The 26457-nt window shown below is 41.9% G+C and overlaps 1 protein-coding gene and 1 pseudogene across 2 annotated transcripts; both read left to right on the forward strand.

The window, feature by feature from the left end:
* Window positions 1–7163: 7163 nt before the first annotated feature.
* LOC128571087 (C-C motif chemokine 3-like) lies at window positions 7164–8696 on the forward strand. Its single transcript, XM_053570748.1, has 3 exons — window positions 7164–7239; window positions 7935–8049; window positions 8441–8696. Exons 1-3 carry the CDS (start codon window positions 7164–7166, stop codon window positions 8694–8696), a joined length of 447 nt encoding a protein of 148 aa, XP_053426723.1.
* Window positions 8697–23505: 14809 nt separating this feature from the next.
* LOC128570304 (NAD-dependent malic enzyme, mitochondrial-like) lies at window positions 23506–25197 on the forward strand (annotated as a pseudogene). Its single transcript, XR_008375546.1, has one exon. The product of XR_008375546.1 is annotated as an NAD-dependent malic enzyme, mitochondrial-like (transcript).
* Window positions 25198–26457: the final 1260 nt, after the last annotated feature.

Raw genomic sequence — 26457 nt, forward strand, 5'->3', positions numbered from 1 at the left:
ATAATGGTTGATCAAATATTTGGGCACCCTAGTCAAGATATTTGATCTTGATCCAGGCAACTTGCCAAACACGAGTAAACTTAACCATTCTAGCCAGCATTTCCCCATTGCTCTGCAGCGCCATCTTGGGTCCATATAAGTGTGGTGTGTTTGGGGACTGTTGAGTTCAAGTGGTTTATTTCCTTTTCCTTGTGCAAGTTCCACATTATATTAATTTCTGCAGCCTTATTAGAAATCTTGACAATTAGTATGGTATATCTTCATGCTTTGTTCTTTTTTGAGAATGTCTTGGATATCCTTGGTCTTTTGCCTTTCAGAATAAATTTTAGAATCAGTTCCTCAATTATATAAACAACTATTCAGTTCAAGATATTTTCTAATTTCCATTGTGATAGCCTCTTTGCCCCATATTCTTTTTTAATTTCCAGACATATGGGAATTTTCTAGGTACTTTTAAATTTGATTTCTAAGCTGGGTGCTGTGGCTAATGCTTGTAATCCCAGCACTTTGCTAGGCTGAGGTGGGAGGATCATTTGAGCCTAGGAGTTTGAGACAAGCCTGGACAGCATAGTGAGATCCCATCTCTAAAAACCAAAACAGCTGGCATGTCTGTAGTTCCAGTAACTCAGGAGACTGAGGCAGGAAGATCACTTGAACCCAGGAGTTCAAGGCTACAGTGAACTATGCTTGTGCTCTGCACTCCAGCCTGGGTGATAGAGTAAGGCACTGTCTCTAAAATAAAATATATAATTGATTTCCAGCATAATTTTATTGTATTCAGAGAACATATTCCAATTATTTTAATCTTTTGTGGCTTAGGATATGGTCACTTTTGGTATATGTTTTGTGCATATTTATTAAAAAATGTGTATGCTGCATTTGCAGGATATATGCTATGTATGCTCATTATTTAAAATTTGTTAAATATGGTCTTCAAATCTTCTATGTCCTTACTGATTAAGGTTTTCTTATTTTATCAGTCGCTGAGAGAAATGTGTTAAAATCTTCTGTTAAGACTGTAAATTTACTAGTTCTTCTTTCAGCTCTGTCAATTTACTTCATATATTTTGAGGCTATTAGAAACATACAAAGTTAGAATTATCACACACTTTTGGTGAAATGGACATTTTTAACCGTGAAATACCTCTTTATCCTTGGTAAGACTTTTTTTTTTGTAAGACTCTTTTGACTTAGCTGTCTCCGTTTTTTCTTTGTCTTTTTTGGTTAGTGTTAAGACAGAAAGGTTTTTCCACCTTTTTGCCTTAATCTTTCCTAATTCGTATAAAGTGTGTACCTTTAAAGCAGCATATAGTTGAAATGTTATTATAAAAAAAATCCATCTCTCAAACTTAGTTTTTTAATTGCAGTGTTTAGTCTGTTACGTTTAACATAATTACTGATATGTTTAAGTCTATGGTCTTAATATTTACTTTAAATTTGTTCTGCTTATTCTGTTTCTTTTTATCTTTTTCATAATCTTCTTTTGGATTTTGTTTTTATTGTTCCATTTCCACACTCTATTTATACGTGTATCCTATATATATTTGTACATTCTTTTACTATTATTTTATTTATTTATTTATTTATTAAATCATAGCTGTGTACATTGATATGATCATGGGGCATCATTCACTAGCTTCACAGACCGTTTACCAAGTTTCACATATACCCTTGTAAGATGCACCGCTGGTGTAATCCCACCAATCCCCTTCCCTCCCCCCACCTCCCCCCCTCCCTCCCCTCCCCTTCCCCCTTCCCCCTATTCTTAGGTTGTAACTGGGTTATAGCTTTCATGTGAAAACCCTAAATTAGTCTCATAGTAGGGCTGAGTACATTGGGTACTTTCTCTTCCATTCTTGATACTATTATTTTAGTGTCTACACTAGACATTAAAATAGGAATTCTGAACTTAATGAACTTCATGTAATGTAGTATTTTTATCACTTCCCATACAATGCAATAACCTCAGAACATGTTACACCACAAACTCCTGACTTCTATGCTATTTTTGGCATATTAAAATTCTATCTAATGAAAATCTTATAACATATATTAATTGCCTTATACAGCCAGTGTTCGTTTAGTTTTCACTGCATCTTTGCTCTTCCTACTCTCTTAAATCCTTCTGCATCGCTGAGCTCCAACTGGAATCCTTTTTCTCCTGCTTGAAGGAATCGTCTCAGTGTTCCATTTTCTTTACTGTGGGTCTTCTGATGATGAAGTCTCCAGTTTTTGTCTTCCTGGAAATGTCTTCATTAAACCTTACTTTCAAAGGGTGTTTCCGCCGGGTAAGCCCCCACCTCCCTTCCTCTGCCTTCCTACTCTTTGCCACTGTCCCACAGTTGTCTCCTCCACACTCCTGGCCATCCGCAGGCAGGAGGACTGGTGCTGACACGACACCAAGGCCGGAGCCCTGGCTGCTGCGGTCACAGTCATCACCAGTACATTTCCAATTCTGGAGAAACATAAGAGCAGCAGGAGGCAGTGGGTGTCTCTTCTAATGTGCAGGAATGGGCATGCAGAGCCTGAGAAAAGACAAGTTAACTTCTTCCAGCCTCTGAAAGGGCCAGCAAAAAGTTGCACAAAAGGAACAAAGGAAGTGAGACATTTAGTCTTTACCCTGAGATTTGATTTGATTTGATTTATGTTGAAACAGTCTCACCTGGTCACACTGGTCAGATTGCCATGGCATCATAGCTCACAGCAACCTCAAACTCTTGGGCTTAATAGTCTTCTTGCCTCAGCCTCCCGAGTAACTGGGACTATGGGCACCCACTACCATGCCCAGCTAGTTTTTCTATTTTTGGTAGAGACGGGATCTCACTTTTGCTCAGGCTAGTCTTGAACTTTTGAACTCAAGCAATCTGCTTGCCTCGGCCTCCTGCTAGGATTATAGGTGTTAGCCACTGCTCCCAGACTTGAGTTTTATTTTAAATCTCTGCCTTTTTCTCACTTTCAGTTCCTAGCTTTCTCTTCATGGAACATAACCATTGGAACAGCTATCCCTTGTTCCATTTCTTCTTCTTCTTCTTTGTTTTTTTGAGACAGATTCTTGAGCTGTTGCCCTGGGTAGAGTGCTGTGGCATCAGAGCTCACAGCAACCTCCAACTCAGGCTCAAGCAATTCTGTTGCCTCAGTTTTTCTATTTTTAGTAGAGATAGGGTCTCACTTTTGCTCAGGCTGGTCTTGAACTTGTGAGCTTAAGCAATCCACCTGCCTCAACCTCCCAAAGTGCTAGGATTACCGGCATGAGCCACCACGCCCAACCCCTTGTTCCATTTCTTCTGGGGGAATTTCATCCAGTCTATGGAGACATTTCCCAGGAAGAGACCATCTTCTGAAATCACCCTAAGAGTGGAGCTTCCCAGGAGAATTTTAGCGTTATCTGCCATTTGCTCACCCTAGAAACCAACAGGACCTGGAGTCTATGTCTCGTTAATAGCTGAGTTAGACCTCAGTTTTCCCCACTAAAAATGAGGCCTAGCCTGGGCAGCAGAGAGAGAGACTCTGTGTCAAAAAGAAAACAAATTCTGTGGCATCATCATATATGTCCCATCTCTTGTCTTTCAGATCTAGAAACTAGATTAGATAAAAGACCTTGGAAAATATCCCAGAACATTTTGAAACCTTGTGCAAAGTTCTTTGCTTTCACTTAAAGAATCTGAAGCCAAAGGAATTAAGTGATAAGGTTTAGATGGGAAAGAACTCTAAAATGAAGAAGGGAAGAAAGGTTAAGAGAGTCTCACGGGACAGAGGAGACTAGTAAGGTGAGGACCATGGTGAGGACATGGTGGACAAGAACATCTATGGAAACCTGTTCAGTGTTGGGCAGGCAGATGGGTGTGGACAGAGCCAAGAAGGACTGGGCACTCACTGCTGCCCAGCCCTGCTTCTGGGCTCCAAACCATGTCCCTCTCCCTTTTTAGGCAACCAGACAATGAGGAGCTGGAAGTTGGAGATGACCAGAGGGGAAGACGTGATGTGCATCCTGTTATGCTGAGTTGCACATGCTGGGATCCCACAGGGGTTCAGGGTGTACAGGAATAGCTCAATTGCTCACTTGTTGGTGACTATGTGGAAATGTTTTTAACACTGAGAGGAGGTGAGATCTTAGTGTTAAAGCTATAAGTACATGGAGAGAGCTACAGATCTGATTCCTCCCCAGAGCAGATCTCTGATGCTGGTCTGGCAGCTTTTCTGAACACATGGCGTGATGTATACAGCTATGCCACAATGTTCTGGACAGCAAAAGTCACACTTAAGCCACACTGTGGGTGAAAAGGACCATGACATCATGTTGACTGGAGTGCTTCTAAGAAGTGGTTAACTAGGGAGGGCAAAGTTAAGAGCTGGTGTCACCAAGAGGGTGAGCTTAGCTGGGACCTTCTACCAGGAACAGATACAGCCATGAATAGCATCCTTCTCATTCCTCCCATGCAGCAGATATGTCTAACGCTCTTCACAGGTGTTTGTCTGCACAGATGGGCCATATGTGATGATGCCACAGAATTTGTTTTCTTTTGGACACAGAGTCTCTCTCTGCTGCCCAGGCTACAGTGCCATGAGTCAGCCCAGCTCACAGCAATCTCAAACTCCTGGGCTCAAGCAATCCTCTTGCCTTAGCCTCTCCATCTGCTGGGACTATGGGCACCCATCACCATGCCCCGCTAATTTTTTAATTTTTAGTAGAGATGGGCTCTCCCTCTTGCTCAGGCTGGTCTCTGCCTCCTGACCTCAAATGATCCCCCTGCCTCAGCCTCCCGAGTGCTAGAATTACAGGCGTGAGCCACTGTGCCTGACAATGCCACAGAATCTTAAGTAACCTGAGCTGTGTTGGATCAAGACCCAAATGAACAGAATGAAATAGGGAAATTCTGGGCTATAGGAGTGACAAGAATGATGAGGCCAGCCTTTTAATTGGTGTTTGATTCATCAAACATTCACAGGTCCCTACAATATGCCATACTTGGGTTGACACTGAGTAACAGACCTGTGTATGCATTAGCTAAGGGAGTTTATATAGGCCAGAATCCTTAAATGTCCTTATTTTTTGACCCAGGAAGCCTATAGCTAGGATGTTCTTAGAAACACAAATACTTGCCATTGTGTTGCAGTTGCTTACAGTATTCAGTACAGTAACATGAGCTCCAGGCTGTAGCCCGGGGAGCAATAGTCTATAAGATATAGCCCAGGTATGTAGTAGGCTACACCATTTGCATTTGTATAAGTACACTCCATGATGTTTGCGTGACAATGAAAGACAAAAGTACTTAAAGACACATTTCTCAGTTACACAGTATTCTTGTTTTAAGTGACCCATGACTGCATAAAAAAGAAAAATACAAAATTATATCTTGACAATGATAATGTCTTCCCCCCACTAAAAAGAAGGAAAAAAGCCAGTAAGCAAACAAAATTATCATAAGCCTAGAAAAAAATTTCCCTTGAAGGAAATAAACTAAACTGTTAAAAAGTGGGAAGGTTTGGATAATAGAATTTTTCCTATCTTCCAGGAAAAATTTTTTACTCAGAATTCATGTGTGCCACAATAGAAAAGTAAGAATGTAGAGGAAAAATCCCACATCCTTACACACATTTGCCCTGTTGCCTATCTAATTTACATATATAAATTAGCTTTTATTCTTTTCTATATTTTTAACAATAACTTTTACTACTTAGCTTTTATTCTTTTCTATATTTTTAGCAATAACTTTTACTACTTATGGATGTAATCTATATTTCACATTTTATGTCATGTAAAAGTAATTTGAATAAAAAACACTAGTAATTATTGTTCTTTCTGTATTCCTATGAGACCCCCCCCATGCCCGTGGATGAGATGTTGTGATGATGTGATGACTGAGAAGCAGCAGTCATTTTGTGACCATGAGGTGACAACACCAAAGAAGAAAAGCCAATGACATGAAGGGGAAAGGGGAGATGTTTTAAGAAGCTTGAGTTCTTGGCCAGGCACAGTGGCTCACACTGGTAGTCCTAGTACTCTGGGAGGCTGAAATGGATGGATCCCTTGAGGTCTGGAGTTGGACACAAGCCAGATCAAGAGCAAGACCCTGTATCTACCAAAAATAAAAAAATTATTCAGGCATTGTGGTGGGCGCCTGTAGTCCCAGCTTCTCCGGAGGCTGAGGCAAGAAGAGTGCTTGAACCCAGGAATTTGAGGCTGCAGTTAGCTAAGCTGAGGCCACAGCACTCTAGCCTGGGCAACAGAGTGAGACTCTGTCTCACAAAAAAAAAAAAAAAAGAAGAAGAAGCCTGAGTTCTGGATAACGTCATTGAACTGCAAGACAAACTCTGGGAATGGCCACCTTGACTTTACAATAGGGAAACAGGAAATATTCTAGGAATCTTTTAAAATTTCTTTACTTTCTCAGTTTTAAATGCTAAGTGTTATTATAAGAGGTGAATATACCATAGTTTATTTGATGATAGGTCATCTTTTAATCGTTACAAATAAGCTGGAAAAAAAACTTCCTTCATCTTTGTGTTTCTATCCACAGCTTAGATCCCTGGCAGAGTGCTTTGCTGATCAAGGGGTAGCAATATGTTAAGGCTCATCATTCATATCAGCCTCCAGATAAGCCAGCGATGAGTCAGTGTCTGAAAGGCCCACCTCAACCTTGCCCCTCCTAAAGCTGAGGCCTCCCCGTCTCCTATCTCCATCCAGGACATGGTTTAATCTTGGGTTGCACTTCTCACGATTCTGTGGCGTTATCAGTGGCACATCTATGCTGTTGGAGCAGATGGGGAGGATATCAGAAGGTTCAGCCCTGTGGGAGAAATGTTTTATCTACAGATCTGCGCTTGTGAAGAGGCATTAGCTAACCCGGTCTTGGGGTGACACCAGCATCTCACCTCCTCTCACTGTGGAAACCATTTCCCTACCAAGTAAGCAACTGAACCCTTCTTGGAAATAGACTAAACTTGTGTGGTGACCTAAAGCTCTCCTGGTCTGTGCAACATACAGTGTGATACCCAAATGATGATTAAAAATTCCCCCCTCAGTCTCCCCAAGTTTATCTAATGTGCCAAGGCTTCTTATAAAGAGAAGAGAGGGCTTAAGACCCCAGAAGGAGGCAGCAGCTGCAAGCCCTCGAGTTGGCCTCTACTAGGCCACCACTTGGGCTCACACTCTGTCCAGTGTCATGGAGGTGCCTGTTGCTGCCCTTGCTGTCCTGTCCTTCACAGAGGCCCTCTGCCCCCAGGCCTGCTCTGCCTCATGTGAGGCTGTCTTTTGCTCTCATGCCCCTACTTGCTGGCCATGCTTGGACCACCATGCCAAAGTCTGTGCCCAATACCTTCCAAGTGAAAAGAACTTCAGGAATTTGTCTTCCTAAGGGGTTCTAGCAATTCTTTTCTCTCACTCTGGGAGACAGAGGGACAGTGAGTCTCAGTCTATGCATGACAAAGTGGAGGCCCAACTCCATGGGCAAGAGATAGAATCTGGGTCCAATTGATGGAATCTGAGTCCGGGTGATGTGGCCTTGGCTCTCCTCATGAATTCCAGATGGAACTGCCCAAAAAGAGGAGGATAAGAAGTAATTTGTTCAGAAAACTAAATTCCCTGTAGAGAGACACAGGTCCAGAACCAAGACAGAAAATGAGAAACATCAAAAGAGAGAAGGAGGACGGTGCTTGCGGCTCAAAGGAGTAAGGCGCCAGCCCCATATGCTGGAGGTGGCAGGTTCAAACCCAGCCCTGGCCAGAAACTGCAAAAAAAAAAAAAAAGAGAGAGCGAGAGAAAGAAAGATACAGAAATAAAAATGCCAAGGAAAAGAAGAAATGCCAGGTTTTTTTCTGGATCTCATTGTCCCCACTGTGGGCAGTGCTGTCTCCTTCCAGCTCTTCTTGACTCTGGAGGGGAGGGCTGGCTCAACTTTTCTTCTGAGCAGTGACTTGAGATCTTTCTCTCATAGTTGGTGCTAACACCCCAACTGCCTGCTGCTTCTCCCACATCTCCTGGCAGATTCTACTGAAATTTGTGGGTGACTATCATGAGACCAGCAAACAATGCTCCAAGCCAGCTATCATGTAAGGGCCAGTTTTCCTGCCCACTCCCAGGGAGAGAAGCCAGGAGGCTTCTGGTGAGGTCCCCTCAGAGCACTCAGTTTCTTAGGCCCTTTGGGGTGCAGGACTGCAGGGGAGGTCCTTGAAGTATTTTCTGAGCTGGCCTAGGGCCTGCAGAGTCAGGAAGGACTTGCCCTGAGGCAGTGGGAAGAGAGGGGAAGGGACAACAGGAAGCTGACGTTCTGATGAACCCCCATCTGAGGCACTTGGGGAAGGTGTGTGAACCCCAAGTTAAAGGGGAAATTTCATGAACGTGTGAATAGGCCCTGAGATGTCTGAGGCAGAGAAGGATGGTGGGGCCACAGATTTCCCTGCTGGGTTCCTCAGTGCTTAATCCATCCACCCTTCTCCACAGCTTCTTAACCAAGAGAGGCCGGCTGGTCTATGCTGACCCCAGTGAGGCCTGGGTCCAGGAGCACATCACCAATCTGGAGCCAATGCCTGAGTGGCCCGGTAGCAGTAAGCAACCTAGTGACCTCAGTGGGCCTGCTGGGGAGCAGGAGCCTGAGCCAGGCAGTGATCTTACAATCTTGGCAGCCACCTCTTCTGTGGGTCCCCACCCCATGCCCTACCGCATGCTGGGGCCCTCCTTAACTTCAGCTTTATTATAGTTTATGTATTATAATCCTGAATGTTTTCTCTGACATATCACAACATCCTCTTCACCATCTTTCCCGTTCCATCCATGTGGATGGATGAGTGTGATTAGAACTCTCAGCAGAAACTGTACCATATACAGCAAGTGACAAATGCTTATTAAATGGTTTTGCCCAGCACTGCATTTTAAAATATTGATGGCTCTTATACGAAAGGGAAACTGGCATTTTCCTTATGATGACTGGTTCTATTGATTTTGTTTTCCCAACTAATCAGAATCACAGACTGACAGGAATACTGGGAGAAGGGTCGAGAAACATGAAAAAGGGCAGAAACCACAGGAAAGGGACAGAACACTACTGAAGCCACACCAGGTGTTTCCCTGAAGACACATTCCTGGACAGTTAAAATTGACACCATTATTTTATAAATCAGATCACGGTGGACACACAACAGGAGGATTTTCTACTTAAATACATCCCATGGTGATGCTAACTGGGATGTATGTTTATGCACATAAGTTCATTTTCATAAATGAAGCTTCCCTCAGAATGATGACTAATTTTTGCTAAGAATTTACTGAGCGCTGGGCTTTGTACTAAGCGCCCATACTAGTCACAATCTAGCAAATCTTGCACACAATTTATCAAGGATGCCCTACTCTTGGCAGTTAGCTGAAAGCTTTGGTCAGATTCTCTGTTGTTTTCTGCTCTGCTTTTAGGGAAAATATTTTCCATGGCTCTCTCTGAGGCTTGGGGGCTAGAGTGGTCAGAGTTAGCAAATAGAAATACAGAGGGAATACCATTTTAGTATAAGTATGTTCTATGCAATATTTGGGACATCTTATGCAAAAAAAAATTGTGTTGCACTGAAACTCAAAGTTAGCTGGACATCCTGTTTTGCATCTGGCAACTCTGCTAGGAATGAAAACCACTTCTTATGAAGGGTCCGTTTCCTACTGGAGAAGAGAGCCTAAGGATTGGCTTAAGTGTTGAGCTGTGTTTCTCAACCTTGAAGTAACATTAGGATCACTTGGGGGAGCTTTCAAAAACTCTAATGCCAGGGGTGGCATCTGTGGCTCAGAGGAGTAGGGCGCCAGCCCCATATGTCAGAGGTGGCAGGTTCAAACCCAGCCCTGGCCAAAAACTGAAAAAAAAAAACAAAAAACAAAAAAACCCTCCAATGCCATCAGGGCCTTATCACCAAAGTTAAAAACTTAATTGGATGTAGGTGAGGCCTGAGGTCAGTAGTTTTAAAACTCCCCAGGTAATGTTAATGCACAGCCAAGTTTGAGAACCACTGTTGGGGTGCAGTCATAGCCAGTTTGGGCCAGCCTATGGTTTCAGAGGTAATGCAACTCCCAATTTTTGAAGGCTTCTGATCTACATTAGAACTTCTGCAGTTTTACCACCCAAGGGACCATAACAAACTGGCCAACATACAGAGGTGGTCAACATAAGGAACTAGGCCTACTGTATGAAAATGAGGTCAAGGTAAGAAGGTGGTCAGTGTAGGGAGGTGCTCAACTATGGAGGGTCTATTGTATGTAGTCTTTGATTAACACAACTGAATGGTTAATCAGAAAATCTGTCAAATATAATGTTATTTTTAAAACTGGGTTTTGGAATATCTCTGTCCCACACAACCTTCACTGCCACACTTATTCCTCCCCTTTTCACTGATTTCTTTCTCCACGTTGCCCTCTACTGGTGAAAATGTGCTGCAGGCATCAAGGCCAATATAATTAGCTCCCTGCCTCTGACACATCCAGTTGCACCTTCACAAGCTGGTTTTATCCCAAGGTTACAAGGTTGGTTCAACATACATAAATCCAGAAATATAATTCAACCCATAAATAAAATCAAATACAAAGACCATATTATTCTTTCAATTGATATTTTGATAATATCCAGTATCCTTTCATGATTAGAACACTTAAGAAAATAAGCTTATGTGGGACATTTCTTAAACTGATAGAGTCCATCTACAGCAAACCCACAGCCAATATAATATTGAATGGAGTAAAACTGAAAGCATTTCCACTTAGATCTAGAACTTGACAAGAATACCCGCTGTCAATGTTACTATTCAACATAGTACTGGAAGTCCTAGCCATCACAATTAGGCAAGAGAAGAAGGTCAAGTGTTTTCAAATGGGAACAGAGGAGGTCAAGCTCTCACTCTCCGTGGATGATATCTCATACCTGGAAAACTACAGGGACTCAACTACAAAGCTCTTAGATGTGATCAAGGAATACAGCAGCATCTCAGGATACAAAATTGGTACCTACAAATCAGTCGCCTTCATATATGCCAACGATAGTCTATATAATCAAAGACAACAGAATATAATCAAATACTCTATTCCTTTTACAGTAGTGACAAAGAAGATGAAATACCTGGGAATATATCTAACAAAGGACTGAAATATCTCTATAAAGAGAACTATGAAACCCTGAGAAAAGAAATAGCAGAAGATCTTATCAAATGGAAGAAAATACCATGGCCATGGTTGGGTATGGTATCAACATTGTTAAAATGTCCATACTACCCAAAGCAATCTACAGTTTTAATGCAATCCCCACCAATGCACCAATGTCATACTTTAAAGAACTTGAAAAAAACTGAATAGCCAATACAATTCTTAGAAATAAAAACAAATCTGGAGGCATCAGATTACCAGACTTCAGGTTATATTACAAATCTATAGTGATTAAAACAGCATGGTACTGGCACAAAAATAGAGATGTAGATATATGGAATAGTATAGAGAATCTAGAGTTGAACCCAGCCACATGTCATCATTTGATCTTTGATAAGCCTAACAAAAACATGCACTGGGGAAAAGAATCCCTATTTAACAAACGGTTCTGGGAGAACTTGTTAGCAACTTGTTAGTCACTTACAGAAAACTGAAACTGGACTCTCACCTCTCACCATTGACAAAAATTGTCACTGGATAAAAGATTTGGATCTAAGACATGAAACAAAAATTATAGAAGAGAATATGGAAAAAGTGATTGAAAATATTGCCTGGGAAAATATTTTATGAGGAAGACCCCTCCCACCCCCAGCAATTGCAGCAACACCAAAAATAAATAACTGGGATTTGATCAAACTAAAAAGCTTCTGCACAGCTAAGGGTACCATAACCAAAGAAAAGAAACAGCCTTTGGAATGGGAGAAGATTTTTGCAGGTTATGAATCTGACAAAGATGTGATAACTAGAATCTATAGAGAACTCAAATTAATCAATAATAAAAGAGCAAACAACCCCATCTCTATGTGGGCAAGGGACTTGAACAGAAATTTCTCTGAAGATGACAGATGAATGGCCAAGAAACATGAAAAAATGCTCATTGTCTAATAAACAGAGAAATGCAAATCAAAACCACTTTGAGATATCACCTAACTCCAGTAAGATTAGCCCACATCATAAAGTCCCCCAAATGCAGATGTTGGTGTAGATGTGGAAAGAAGGGAATACTTCTATACTGCTGGTGGGATTGCAAACTAATACAGCCTTTATGGAAAGAAGTATGAAGAATTCTTAAGGAACTAAAAGTTGACCTTCCATTTGATCCCACAATTCCATTACTAGGTATCTACCCAGAAGAACAAAAAGCATTTTACCACAAAGACATTTGCACCAAAATGTTTATAATTGCCAGGTCATGGAAGCAACCCAAATGCCCATCAACCCACGAATGGATTAACAAATTGTGGTATACATATACCACATAATACTATTCAGCCATAAAACAAGATGGAGACTTTACATCTTTTACGTTTACCTGGATAAAAGAGTACTGAAAGAGTTGTAACATATTCTTCTTAGTAAAATATCTCAAGAATGGGGAAAAAACAGTATTCAATGTATTCAATACCATTCTGAAACTAATATATACCAATATATAAACACTTACTCATACGAATGATAAAACACAAATATAATCTAGCAAGGGGGAGGGGTGAGGAACGTGAGAGGAAAGTAGGGGGAGGGTGATTGGTTGGAGGAGGGAGGGCATTTGGTGGGATCTCACCTAATGTGCACAATGCAAGGTTATACTTCAAAATAAGTAAGACTAAATTTTAAATGTCTTACCACAAAAAAATTAGTGAGGCGGTGGCTATGTTAATCAGTTGGATTTAAGCATTCCACCTTGTATATCAAATCATCACATTGTACCCCATAAATGTATACAGTTATGCTTTTTTTTTTTTTTTTGGCCAGGGCTGGGTTTGAACCCACCACCTCCAGCATATGGGGCCGGCGCCCTACTCCTATGAGCCACAGGTGCGGCCCCAGTTATGCTTTTTAATTACAAATAAATTTTAAAAATGAAAAAAACAAACAAAACAGGATTGTTTTTCATCAGGGTGGTTAATTTGATGTATCGATTTGACTAAGCTAAGGGATGCCAAGATAGGTGGAAAAGCATTAGTTCTGAGTGTGTCTGGGAAGTGTTTCCAGAAGAGATTAGCAATGGAATCAAAAGACTAAGATGATTTGCCCTCACCTCACCCAATTCACTGAGAGCCCAAATAGAACAAAAGCTGGAGGAAGGGCAAGTCTGCTCTCTTGGTCTGAGCTGCGACATGCATCTTCTGCCCATGTATGTCAACGCTCCTGGTTCTCAGCCTTCAGACCCCACAGGGCCTTGCACGATCACCCTGCCGTCCCGTCTTCTCCAGATATTGGACTTGGACCAGGACTTACAAAATCGGCTGCTCTGGTTCTCTGACTTTTGGACTATTGGTTCTATTTCTCTGGAGAATGCCAACTAATCACATTCACTTTATCAACATGATAAATATTTTAAGAGAGGGAGGTGGGTCAGGCTTCTACTAAACCCAACTTCCATGTCCTGTCTAGTCTCTCACCTTCTCATTTCTGCTTACACTAACATTACCCTGGAGTGGAGAACTCTGCTCATCCAGTCCTGTGAGCTCCAGATTACTGAGTTTTCACTCAGTTTACAGGCAGCAAGTGGAAGAGTTTCTCTTAAGAAAACTTTTTTTTTTCTGTTAATCTATTATCAGATGAGTCAGTTTCAGAGTAAATTCATCTCTTAACGAGCCTGATGCAAGAAGTAGTCAGCTGAATTTTCTTTTCTGATGAAATCTTGGCAGGTAGACGGTCTTAGAATAGATAACAGACGATGGGGGTAAAACCAGCTGATTTGCTAATTAGAGGTGTCCTCCTGGACCTTAGCTCGTGCCCTCCACCAATTCCACTCTTTGGGGTCTATTATTTACAACATTGCGGTCTGTACCAGTTAGGGATTTTTAAATCATAATATCAGAAAACTGACTTGATCTGGCTTAAGTGATAAAAGGCATTGTTAGCTCAAATAACTGAAGCTTCAAGTACAATTAGCTATGGGCAAACCTTGATCTAGTTAGTGGTCCTTAAGTATCACCATAGACCATGTTTCTTCCTGAATTTCTGGTTTCCCTCTGATTTGAGAGCTTCATCCTAGGACTAGTTACTATATTGGACAGAAACTTCCAGAGCAATGGGAATCTGGTAAGAGAACATCTGTATACTTTAATACAGATGAGCCGCCTAAAGTCTATGTTTATTGGTCTGGCTTTGGTTAGGAGTCCATGTCTTAACCCACGCATCAGCAAACCATGGCCTGCCTATGGGCTAAATTTGACCTTCACTTGTTTTTGTGTGCCCTGCAAGCTCCGAAGATTTTTACAGTTTTAAATGACTGAAAACAATCAACAGAAGAAGAATATTCTGAGACAAGTGAAAATTGTACGAAATTCAAATTTTAGCATCCATAAAAAAGTTTTATTGGAACACGACCAGGCTCATTTCTTTATGTGTGGTCTAAGGTTATTTTCACACTACAACAGCAGAGTTGAGTAGTTGTGACAGAGACTGTATGACCCACAAAACCTAAAATGATTACTATTTGCCCCTTTAGGGAGCAAATTTGCCACCGTCTCTCTTAACCAATCTTTGTGGCTAGGAAAATAGACTCATTGATTTGTTTGAACTGATTAATGTCTACAGAAAGGCAGTGTTGATGGACTCAAAAGTACACAGACTATAAGAGGGGGTGGTATTTTTCAAAGGACCATTTAAGGACAAAAGAGGAAGAAAGAGAAAAAGACCTGAGGACCAACCAAGTATCTACCAACTGTGTCTAACTTTCTTATATTAATTTTGTCTATGTATGTGAAGACAGCTAATCATGTGGCTTCGATCTCACCTCCCATTTTGTTCCCCAAATTGGGGTTCAGTCTAGACTCTCAGTGTCTAGGGATTTCCTTACTTTATTCAACACATTACTCTATTTTTACACCAGTAATGCCATTCTGTACCTTACTGAATTACTTTATTGGTTGTAAAAGGATTTTGATTAGGATATATAACCTGTTGCCCCACAAATGATGGCTTGTTCCCAAATCTGAAGCTAAAGTTCTATTAAGGATTTTGTATTCTAAGTCACCAATAGCTGAGGCCAGACAATCCTTCCAAGGCATTTTATACCTAGGAAGAGGAAAGAAGTGGCCAGCCTAGCAGACCCCACCTCTGTGGAGGAAACATCATTTCTACTAATTCATCTTGAACAGTGATTTTCAACTGGTGTGCCGCAGCACACTGATATGGCGTGAGAGGATTTTAGGTGTGCCACAAAAATTTAAAAATCATTAACTAAATTATTTTCAAAAGAAGTTCAAAGCATAGTAAATATATTCTTTCCCTTTTATTCTTTTTTTTTAATCAATATAATTTAAGCATGCCATGGAAATTTAACTATAGATTCAAATGTGCTGTGAGATAAAAAAAGGTCAAAAGACACTGCCCTTGAAGCCCAAAGAAGGGGTCCCAAAAAAGGTAACTTGTAGGCTCGGCACCCATAGCACAGTGGTTAGGGCGCCGGCCACCTCGAGGCTGGCGAGTTTGAACCTGGCCCGGGCCAGCTAAACAACAATGATAACTGCAACAAAAAATAGCTGGGTATTGTGGCGGGCACCTGTCTTCCCAGCTGCTTGGGAGGCTAAGGCAAGAGAATTGTTTAAGCCCAAGAGTTTGAGGTTGCTGTGAGCTGTGACATGACAGCACTCTACACAGGGCAACATAGTGAGACTCTGTCTCATAAAAAAAAAAAAGGGGGTAACTTGCAAAAACTGGAAGTGCCTTCAAGCAAGGTGACTCACTTTCCAGTTGGGTATCTGCACCATGACATCCAACTTGTTGATTTGCCCGAGGCAAAATGGCAGGGGAGAAGAAAATAAGAGCTGGGAGACAAAGCAGAGAAAAGAAGTGTCAGGGGCTGCATTCCCACTACAGGAGATGACTTCTTCATTGGCCCAGCGCCATGTGGAAGGTAACTGGGCTTCAGTCTTTTTTCCATTGGCCCTCTATGTAGGTTGGAGGAATTTTATGTCTGAGGAAGACCCAATTTATGCTGGTTGTGCTGCATAATTATTCATAGTATCCCCTTGGACTCTGGAAACGGTCATCCTAGCAATAGAAGAGCCACTGCTTATGGGAACCCTAACGGCAGTAGCTGGTTGGGATGGTCTCAGGGCTGCTGTCCACAAAAGTCCCTGGATGCCTGGGTAAGAGGGTGCTGAGGTCCAGTCTGCCCTTCACTTGTAAAGTTTTGCACTTGCACAGGGCTGGGTGTGTTCCAAGAGGCTCCCTTTCCCGTGTTCTCAAAGTTATCTTCTAGGCTAGCAAAAGCCCAGGGTGTGCTGCTGGTGGCATGAGCTGAAGGCTGTTGGCAGATTGAGATCTCTCATGTAAGAAACTGTGCAGAGAGAGGACCCACATGACTCCACTCCATCCAAAGAAAACTTACACATGCTGCCCATCCTTTCGATATTAAAAATAAATGCAGAAAAAAAGAGAAATGTTTGAGGTGATGAATATCCTAGTTACTCTGCTTTGATCATTACACATTATACAGGTATCAAAATGTCACATGCACCCCCCAAACATGTGCAAAAATATGTGTAGCAATTAAACAAAGAGATACAGAGATAACCAAGCAGTGATGGCAGGGACCACAGAGAAATTTGCTCTTTCTATCACCTCACAAGGACAGCCCCTTTTCCTATTGCGCCAGAGGAGCTGGAAAGAAAGGGGGAGACAGTGTCTCAGAACTAAAGCTTCATCACACTCTAACTCCCCTGAGCCTGTTTTGCTCTGGTAGAGAATGGAGAGAGTGGAAGAAGAGGTCATAGATTTAAATCAAATTTAAGACTGGAATTTTGAAATGAAAGAATTTTAATAACTGGAAGTGACCAGAAAGTGATGGACAGGATCTGTTCAAGACGTGAAGGTGGAGTCAATGATGGGAGGAAAACATTCTATGTTTATGCTCTATAATAGTCAGGACAGCATAGGTTATATTGGTCACAAACAACTCCCCCCAAAGGATTTACAAAAATAAAAGTTTTCCATTCACACAAACTCTGATGTGGGTTAAGTCATTGGTTCACAAAATTAATTACATCAGAGTCCCCTGGTGGGCTTGTTCAGGCACAGATTGCTGGCCCCCCCCCAACAGACTGTGGTTCAAAAGGTCTAAGGTGCAGCTCTGGGTTCTGCTTTTCCAAGGGGTTCTCGGGTGATGAGGGTGATGATGCTCATGAACTAAACTTTGAGTAGTACTAATTTCAGAGCAGTGCTCCTCCAAGTGGTGACTCAGGAATTCAGACCGCTTCCATTTTGTAGCTGTGGATTCTAGAATGAGAAAGAAGAGAGAAAAGGCATACTGCTCTTAGCTGTCTTGCTCCAGAGGGACACACTTCACTTAATCTTACAATTTATTGAGCAGAATTAGCCCTATGAGCCCAGTGCAGCTGCAATGAAGGGAACACACGGACCCCTTAGTGAGCACTACCTTCTCTGCTGACTTACTCTTAAAAAGAGGCTACCCAGGGAAAGAGCCCCAGCCAATGTGAACTATTAAGATCTTTGCTTTTCCTTTCCCCCGATTGTTACAGGCTGTCAGTTTAGTATTCATCTTACATATAAAGAGTTCATGCAATATTCATGCTGTTAAGATGTGAACTAAAACCTAGATCTGTTGGAAACATTTCGAAGTTCATGGGTCAATGATGTAGGACATCAGATGTTGAGACCACTTAGAAGAAGAAAGGATGAGATCCTCTGGCTTTATCAAGGCACAGATTGCCACTATGTTGATTCCTAATAATGTGCCACACTTGTCCTGGCAGGAGGGGGAATATTTCAAAATGGGAAGGGATTATAAAATGCTGCCTGGTAGAGGGCCGGTGTGTGTGTGTGTGTGTGTGTGTAACAGAGAGAGAGAGAAATGAAAGAGAGAATTTTGAGTCAAAATGTACCTGTTAGAGCTATACAGGGTATGTTTTTTGCCTTGATCCCTTAATGGGTAACAGGACATGAGTAAATATTTCTGAAGTTCTCTGAACCAGACTGAAATCTAAAAGACTCATGTCCTTAATGGGGGATCCAGAGCAAGTGGTTCAAAATATCTGGACTAGCACACGTCACCGTGGGGAGTTGGTTGTGAGGGGATGAGATGAAAATCAAAAGAACCAAGACAAACACAGTGTTTAGGGACAGCCCCCAACTTTTAAAATCCTCTCTTTTGAATTAAAAAGACAAATAAAAATCACGTACTCATGAAAATCAGGGGACAAGAAATGGAAAATGAAAAATAAAGACCTCCATTTCTTAAAAGTCATTTTTGCCAGAGGAAATAACATCTGACAGTTTAGGCTATAACACATGAAATGCTCCTCTTATGTTTATGTAAATATATATAGTTATCAAAGTCAAATATCATCTATGTAGTTCTGTAATAGATATGTGGTAATATAATATTTGTATAGAGATATACATTTGGAGATATAGAGATACACATATCTTTCTATATAGTTTTATATCGATATCATAAAAACATATACTTCATTCTTTTCAGTGATTTAATGTTTACTATGAGACTATACCATGATAGTCAAACTATTGACCCTTTGAAGAATTTATTTCTATTTGGTTGTGTTCTTTGCAACAAATACAGTTGTCTTATTTCTAGGAATCTATTTCAAGAAACACAATCTTAAGACCCAAAGGTATAGGCTTACACCCATATGCCTATACCTTTGGGTCTTAAGATTGTGTTTCTTGAAATAGATTCCTAGAAATAAGACAGATTGAAGAAGATGTGAGTTTTTAAATTTTCTAGAAACTTTATTATTTCCCTTCAAAACATACTGAGTACCAAAATTTCACCTTTTCTTTTTTCGAGACAGAGTCTCACTCTGTCACCCTGGATAGAGTACGTGGCTCACAGCAATCTCAAACTCTTTGGGCTCAAATAAGTGATCCTCTTGCCTCAGCCTCCCCAGAAGCTGGGACTACAGGCGTGAGCTAGTTTTTCTGTTTTTAGTAGAGAAGGGGTCTCGCTCTTGACTAGGCTGGTCTCAAACTCCTGACCTCAAGCAACCCACCCCCCTCAGCCTCCCAGTGTGCTGGGACTACCAGCATGAACCGCCATGCCAGGCCAAAATTTTACTTTTGGTTACTAAAAGCCTGATTATTTAAAACCAATGAAGTAAGTGGGTCTTATCAAAAAGTTAACACATTTTGCATTTCTCACAATAGGTTGAATTTCTCCCTCTTGCATGTTATAGCAGGGACCCTGGCTCAGTCTAAACCCAGGAAATTCTGTTTTGATCACGTTAAACAACCCGTCAGGTGGTTCTGCTGATTCTGGGAGACTTAAGCAGCACTGTCTGCGTTTGCAGCTTATTACACTGTTTATTATTATAGTGGTGTGACCGTGACCACAGGCAACTGGTTTCAACTTTCTCAGCCAACATTTCCTCTTCTATCAAATGAGACTATTACTAGTACTCAGCCCTTGGTGAAACTGTCAAAATTGAAAGGACAATAAATAATATTTAAGAAAGCCTGGCTTATAAGAAAAATAGACGTAAACTTCTCCTTTTCAGATTTTCTTGCTCTTCCCGCTGCTTTGTAACAAAACAGAACAAATAGAATCACCAAAATTTTAAGACTGATTTGCTCAAAACCAATTCATTATTTCACACAACTGAATACAGAAATGGTAAATAACATTCTACACATATTTGTTGGTTGATGGTTTGGGAACAACTTCCTCTGCAAAAAACCTACCTACTGAGTGCGTATTGACCACTGTGTGATTGGGGGGCCTGAGGCAGGGGTGTAGAGACGGCTGTGGGGTCTCTTCCAGCAAGCAGTTGAGAACATGTGGAAATACATCATAAACATTAAATAGCTCGGAGTCTCAGAGGGTAGTTGCTTGGCAACCAGTCCATAGTAGAGGTAGGTTCGGGAATTGAAGGAAGTCCCTAGGCTCAGGTTGCCGTCTCCTAACCTCTCCACAGAGGTAACTAACTGGCTTCTTGTTGTTTCCAAGTCACTTGGGGATTCAGCTCTCAAGCCAGGGATGGATTTGGCACCAGAACTCAGTAGGGTTAGCACAGAAGGCCAGCCTCTTCATTTGAAGCTGTGAGAAAGGACAGAGTTATAAAAAGTGAGGAATCAGCAGAGGAATTCCTGGCTCCAGGCTATCTCCCCTCTCTCCTTGGGCAAGCTTAGGGCTTGTCCACATTCTCAGGACTATTTCCCCTACCTCAGGCCCTGGATCTTTCCTGGGTGACATGGGGGAAGGAGGGGTGTCCTCTAGCAAGTTCTGCTGCTATCACTTCCTCCTCTCTTCCCTCTATCTGGGGCAGCTCCTCCCGGGCTCCTTGCAGGGTCCAGGCCTGGCCAGAAAATACCTGTGTCTTGCCACCAGCTAGGGCTTCAGAGGTCTGGGCTCCCCAGCATGGCCCTCATCTACTGGCTGGTGCCCCTGCAGGCTGCTTCCTACTCCAAATCCTGTTGGCTTTATCTCTACACGTCCCACCCAGCCCATACCTGGCCCAGGCTGTGGGTCTTGTCATAGTCTTCCACACTTTGCTAGGGGTCTGCTGGAGGTCAGAGAAAAAGCAACAGATGCTCGAGGGCCTGGCCACTCCGAGGGAAAGGTCAGCACGAGACTGAATCATTTTTCACTGGGACAAGTGAGCCAGCTCCTTCTGCCCAGTAATGAAGACAGTAGATGGAGATAACACTGCTGGGGGGTGAGGACTCAGAGATGAGAAGAACTAGGCGGTTGGGTTTTTTTCATTTGACTCTTTTCTCCTTTATTTCTTTTTCTTAAGTTTGGTCTCTATCTCCCTCTGCAAGCTAATTGAACAATCTGTCGTTTGTTCTAGCTCTATTGGGGGAAACTTAATGTGATCTAAGGAGGGATTTTTCCAGCAAGAGACTGTTTCTGTAAGTGACCTATAAGGTGAAGCTGAGATGATTTTATTACTCAGCTGACCACTGGGAAGCAGTCGTAGCTGGATTCTGCCCCTTGTTGAAAACCTCCTCAATTTTCTCATTCCCCAAACAGGACAAGACACCACCTTGGCTTCATGATAGAATTTGAAAGCTGTATGTAGAAAGCTAAAACTCATTTGGGAAAATTTTAAAAAGCCCTCTTAACAGATAGCCCAGGTCCTTTGAAAATCTCTGGGGAAGTTCTCTGTGTTACTTGCTACCTCTATCTGTTAAGACTTTAGTGATGGAGTCTGACCCTCATCAGAGAGTGGGGGATGACAGCAAAAGGCAGGAACCTGAGAGGAGATCCAGGAACACAGGACCAGCATGAGAGTGTGGGCAGAAGGAGACGGGCCTTGGGCATGCCCTGTCACCAACCACCTTCAGAGATCCAAGCTCTGTCCCCTTCTCTGAGCAGGTAAGCCCTGGGCCCCAGAGAGATGGAAACTGAGGGTGATGAGAGAGGAAGTTTTTAAGCACGATGGTGTCTTGTTGACTTGTACTCTCCAGGGGGTCTTGGGTAACCACAGGGCTGAGGGTATTTGCAAGAGTTCACTTCACTTGGGGCTGTTTATAGGGAAGTGGTTTCTATAGTGAGAGGAGGTGAGATACTGGTGTGACCCCAGGACCACACATAGCTGGTTCCTTCACGCTACAACTCTATAGTCATAGTTTCCCCTGGCAGAGCAGAAACTTCTGTGTCATTCCACAGCTGTTGCAACAGTAGAGATGTGACCTACGCAATGACCTATGCCAGGAGTCCTGAGCAGCGCAGCCCAAACTAAAGCACACCTCGGTGGACAGAGCTGCATGGAGCCCAGACTACAGCATGGTGACAGTACAAGCCAGACTTTAGGATATCTGCTCACTCGGAAGAAATTCTTCCAGGGCTCCCAATGTGCACTAAGCAAAGGATATGGGTGCTGATACCCATAGAGAACCTTAGAATGTGCTTAGCCTTTGACCAAGAAAGTCTGTGTCTAGGAATCTATTTCCTATATAAATAAATCAGAATAGGGAAAAAGGTCAATGCATAAGAACATTTGGTCCCCAGCAGATTTACAGCAATTGAAAATTTAAATGACCTATTATATGGAAATGGCTAAGAAAATTATGGCATCTTCACTTAATGGAGTATTAGGCAGTATTTCCAAAAAATGCAGTGACATGAAAAATCTTTATGTTATAATGATTACATTAAAATCCTGAAGATGCAAATTGGCTTGTTTTAATCAGGACCTACCCAGCGTCTGGGGATATGGTAAAAAACTATTTTTTTGTGTGTGGGTGCCGTTCCCAGGAAAAAAAGGGAATAGAAGCTGCCAGTATGAGGTGTCACCTCCCCTCTTACCCTATAGTCTATCCAATATCAAAGGACTCCTCTCTCTTCCTAATATGGGCAATCTCTACTGATGACTCAACGTCCTAGGAGTTCTCTCATCCCCCACCTCCTCCTGCCCCTGGTCTCCTGCTTCTATGAAGGAGGGTGGGCAGCTTGCAGCAGGGCCCATTCTACCCTCATAGCTTCTTCTAGACTGGGTATGGAACCCCATTTTCTGGCAGTGACCTTGACCTAATGAAGAGTTTAATGTCTCTTTAGCCTCAAATTTGGGCAATCATCATTTATAAGGCAACAGGAAATACACAAGCCAGCAGGTTTTCTTTTCTTTTCTTTCTTTTTTTTTTTTTTTGAGACAGAGTCTCACTTTGTTGCCCTTGGTAGAGTGCTGTGGCATCACAGCTCACAGCAACCTCCAGCTCTTGGGCTTAGGCAATTCTCTTGCCTCAGCCTCCAGAGTAGCTGGGATTACAGGTGCCCACCACAACACCCGTCTGTTTTTTTTTTTTTGTTATTGTTGTTGTCGTTGCAGTTTGGCTAGGGCTGAGGTTGAACCTGCCACCCTTGGTATATGGGGCTGGTGCCCTACTCAGCCACAGGCGCCGCCCAAGCCAGCAGCTTTTCTTAAAAAATAAAATAGTTGCTCTCTCTCTCCCCTCCTCTCTCCGCCTCTCTCTTCTCTTCTCTCTCTCTGTCTCTCCTCTCTCCCCCCACTCCCTTTCCTCTCTCTCTCTTTCCCCCCCCCCTCCTTTTCTCTCCTCCTTGGTGCTGCTCTGCAGCATCCCTCCCTCGCAAATAAAAACCTTTCCTACAAGCCTTGGTGGTCTGTGAGATCTCTGCCGGTCGAATGCCACCCCCCTTTCAGTAAGATTCAGGAAAAGTATTGTCACCAGCCCAAGAGAATTTCTTCTCTCTTCAAAAGAATGAAAGGGCTCCGTGGCTCGCACCTGTAATCCTAGCAGTCTGGGAGGCTGAGGTAGGTGGACTGCCTGAGCTCAAGAGGTTGAGACCAGCCTGAGCAGGAGCAAAACCCCATCTCTACTAAAAATAGAAAAATTAGCCGGGTGTTGTGGCACAAGCCTGTAGTCCAGCTACTCAGGAGGCTGAGAGAATGGCTTTTACATTACAGGAAAGACAAATGCTTGGTCTTCAAGGACTTCTCCCAAAATAGAGACACAAGATATTCAAGCCTTACGATTCCACAGAAATTTGAAAAAAAATGACTAGCCCTTTGGAAAAATACATCTATATAATGGGAATACAAGAAAGAAATGAGAAATTGTTTTATAGAACACTGCAAGATGATATCAAAAGTCTAATGCCTATTGTATATACACCAGCAGTTGGGCTTGCCTGCTCACAGAATGGACACATCTTTAGAAGACCTAAGGGATTCTTTATTTCGATCTCAGATAGAGGTCATGTTAGATCAATTGTGGATAACTGGCCAGAAAATCACGTGAAGGTGTTGTGGTGACTGATGAGAGAGAATTCTGGGTCTTGGAGATCTGGGTGTTTATGGGATGGGAATACCAGTAGGAAAACTTTGTTTGTATACAGCTTGTGCAGGAATACAGCCTGATAAATGCCTGCCTATGTGTATCGAGGTGGGAACAGATACTGTAGCACTCTTGAAAGATCCATTTTACATGGGCTTGTATCAGAAACGAGATTGCTCACAATGCTATGATGAACTGATTGATGAGTTTATGAAAGCTATTACTGACAGATATGGCCAGAACATACTTATTCAGTTTGAAGACTTTGGAAATCATAATGCATTCAGGTTCTTGAGAAAATATCGAGAAAAATATTGTACTTTCAATGATGATATTCAAGGGAATGCAGCAGTAGCTCTGGCAGGTCTTCTTGCAGTGCAAAAAGTTCTTAATAAACCTATCTCAGAATATAAGATCTCATTTCTTGGAGCAGGAGAGGCTGCTCTTGGAATTGCAAATCTTATAGTTATGGCTATGGTAGAGCATGGCCTCTCAGAAGAAGAGGCACAGAAGAAAATCTGGATGTTTGACAAGTATGGTTTATTAGCTAAGGGACGGAAAGTCACAATAGATAGTCATCAAGAACTATTTGTTCACTCAGCCCCAGAGAGCATACCTGATACTTTTGAAGACACAGTAAATATACTAAAGCCTTTGACTATAATTGGAGTTGCAGGTGCTGGCCGTCTTTTTACTACTGACATAATCAAAGCCATGGCCCATATCAATGAAAAGCCTATAATATTTGCTTTAAGTAATCCTACAGCACAGGCCGAGTGCACAGCTGAAGAAACATATACACTTACAGAGGGAAGATGTTTGTTCGCCAGTGGCAGTCCATGTGGGCCAGTGAAACTCAAGAATGGGCAAGTCTTTACACCAGGTCAAGGAAACAATGCGTATATTTTTCCAGGTGTGGCTTTAGCTGTTATTCTCTGTAACACCCGGCAGGTTAGTGACAATGTTTTCCTAGAAGCTGCAAAGGCCCTGACAAGCCAATTGACAGATAAAGAGCTAGCCCAAGGGAGACTTTACCCACCACTTGCTAATATTCAGGAAGTTTCTATTAGCATTGCTATTAAAGTTACAGAGTACCTGTATGCAAATAAAATGGCTTTCCAATACCCAGAACCTGAGGACAAGGCCAAGTATTAAAGAAAGAATATGGCGAAGTGAATACGATTGCCTTCTGCCAGATGTGTATGAATGGCCAGAATCTGCATCATGCCCTCCCCGATCACAGAATAGAAGCACTCCCACTGTGAAGTGTTTTCCATGCTTCAGGGAACTCTTCTTTTCAGACAAAGATACAGTGTTCTCGGATTTGTGGTATTTTATGTTATTTTTTTCTCCCCCACCACTTTGCATGAATTACTCTTCCTCATGGAAGAGTAGATGTGGGTAGATGTGTTATTAATGCCCACCAATACCTTTCAGTCAAATAACTGTGATGCTTTAAGTTTAATTTATAATGCATACCACATTCTAGGAGATGTTTAAAATGTATTTGTAAATGGCTTTACTCATATGTGCTCTTATGCACACTTGCCAAAGTTTTTGCTATTCACTGCTATAGGTAATAATCTTCTCTTACCTACTATTTTTATTCAAAAAACTCTCCTTTGATTCAAATTTCAATGAATTGAGTGGGCCTTATTAGGGAATAACTTCATTGCATAATTCCCTTAATCCTTACCAGGAGTTCCTTAGATTACACTAATGTTTCCATTTTTAAACATCAATTCTTTTCCTTCTTAGATAAGGAACATCATGCCACTGAAAGAGAAAAGTAAATGTGGAGTGTGTTCATAGTTGCAAACATAGACACATTAATTCAAATGATTTGAATGCTTTGTAACTTTCTGTGAGCAGAATTTTGCCAGCAATGGGACTCTTTTCATATGGCTCTTTAATCTTGTCTTTTCCAAGTAAAAACTTACTTGCCACTTTGCAATTTGGGAAGTTATTCCTACATTCAGCATGCTTTTTTAAGTTTTAAAACAAAGAAATGTGTGGGTATATAATCCTCAGTTTTCAGGATTTTATGTCCTAGAAAAAATATTTTATCTTTTCTAATTTTAAGTGTGTATTCTAGCAAATCGTTTATTCTTACATAGTCATTGAATTATCACCAACACATTTGGTATATACAGTTGGCGAATAAAGACAAACTAAATTTTATTAATTGTACCTACTGTGTGGCAGATGTTCCAAGCATCTTACACACTTAAATCCTCACCATGCCTTGTTTCTGTGCCTGCCTAGACCAGGACAGAAGCACAGAGAGGTTGAACCACTCGTCAGGGGTCTCCTGAATGGCAGAGCCTGGACTCTTAGCTCAGACCCCTCTCAGAGAAGAAAGGCTTTTTGTAGGCAGATTTATCTGGATCTTAAACACCTTCAAGAACTGTCATTTCAGATGAAATTCTTCACCTATTCTTATGAGTCTTAGGTTTTTCTTAGTGCATTTTACCAGTTTGTTCCCATTTATAACTCAAATGTAATATAAACCTCTTTTATTCCTTAGTCTTCAGCATTTTAAGTACTGGATGGAAATATTACAG

Source organism: Nycticebus coucang, chromosome 18 (assembly GCF_027406575.1).
Source record: "Nycticebus coucang isolate mNycCou1 chromosome 18, mNycCou1.pri, whole genome shotgun sequence".
Classification (NCBI taxonomy): Eukaryota; Metazoa; Chordata; class Mammalia; order Primates; family Lorisidae; genus Nycticebus; species Nycticebus coucang.

What these genes read in the sequence shown, in the direction of transcription:
- LOC128571087 (XM_053570748.1), top strand. Translation starts at nt 7,164, where the DNA reads ATGGAGGTGCCTGTTGCTGCCCTTGCTGTCCTGTCCTTCACAGAGGCC. An exon ending in CCAGGCCTGCTCTGCCTCAT is followed by an intron (nt 7,240 to 7,934) that starts GTGAGGCTGTCT and finishes TTTCTCTCATAG; the next exon opens with TTGGTGCTAACACCCCAACT. An exon ending in TGCTCCAAGCCAGCTATCAT is followed by an intron (nt 8,050 to 8,440) that starts GTAAGGGCCAGT and finishes CCTTCTCCACAG; the next exon opens with CTTCTTAACCAAGAGAGGCC.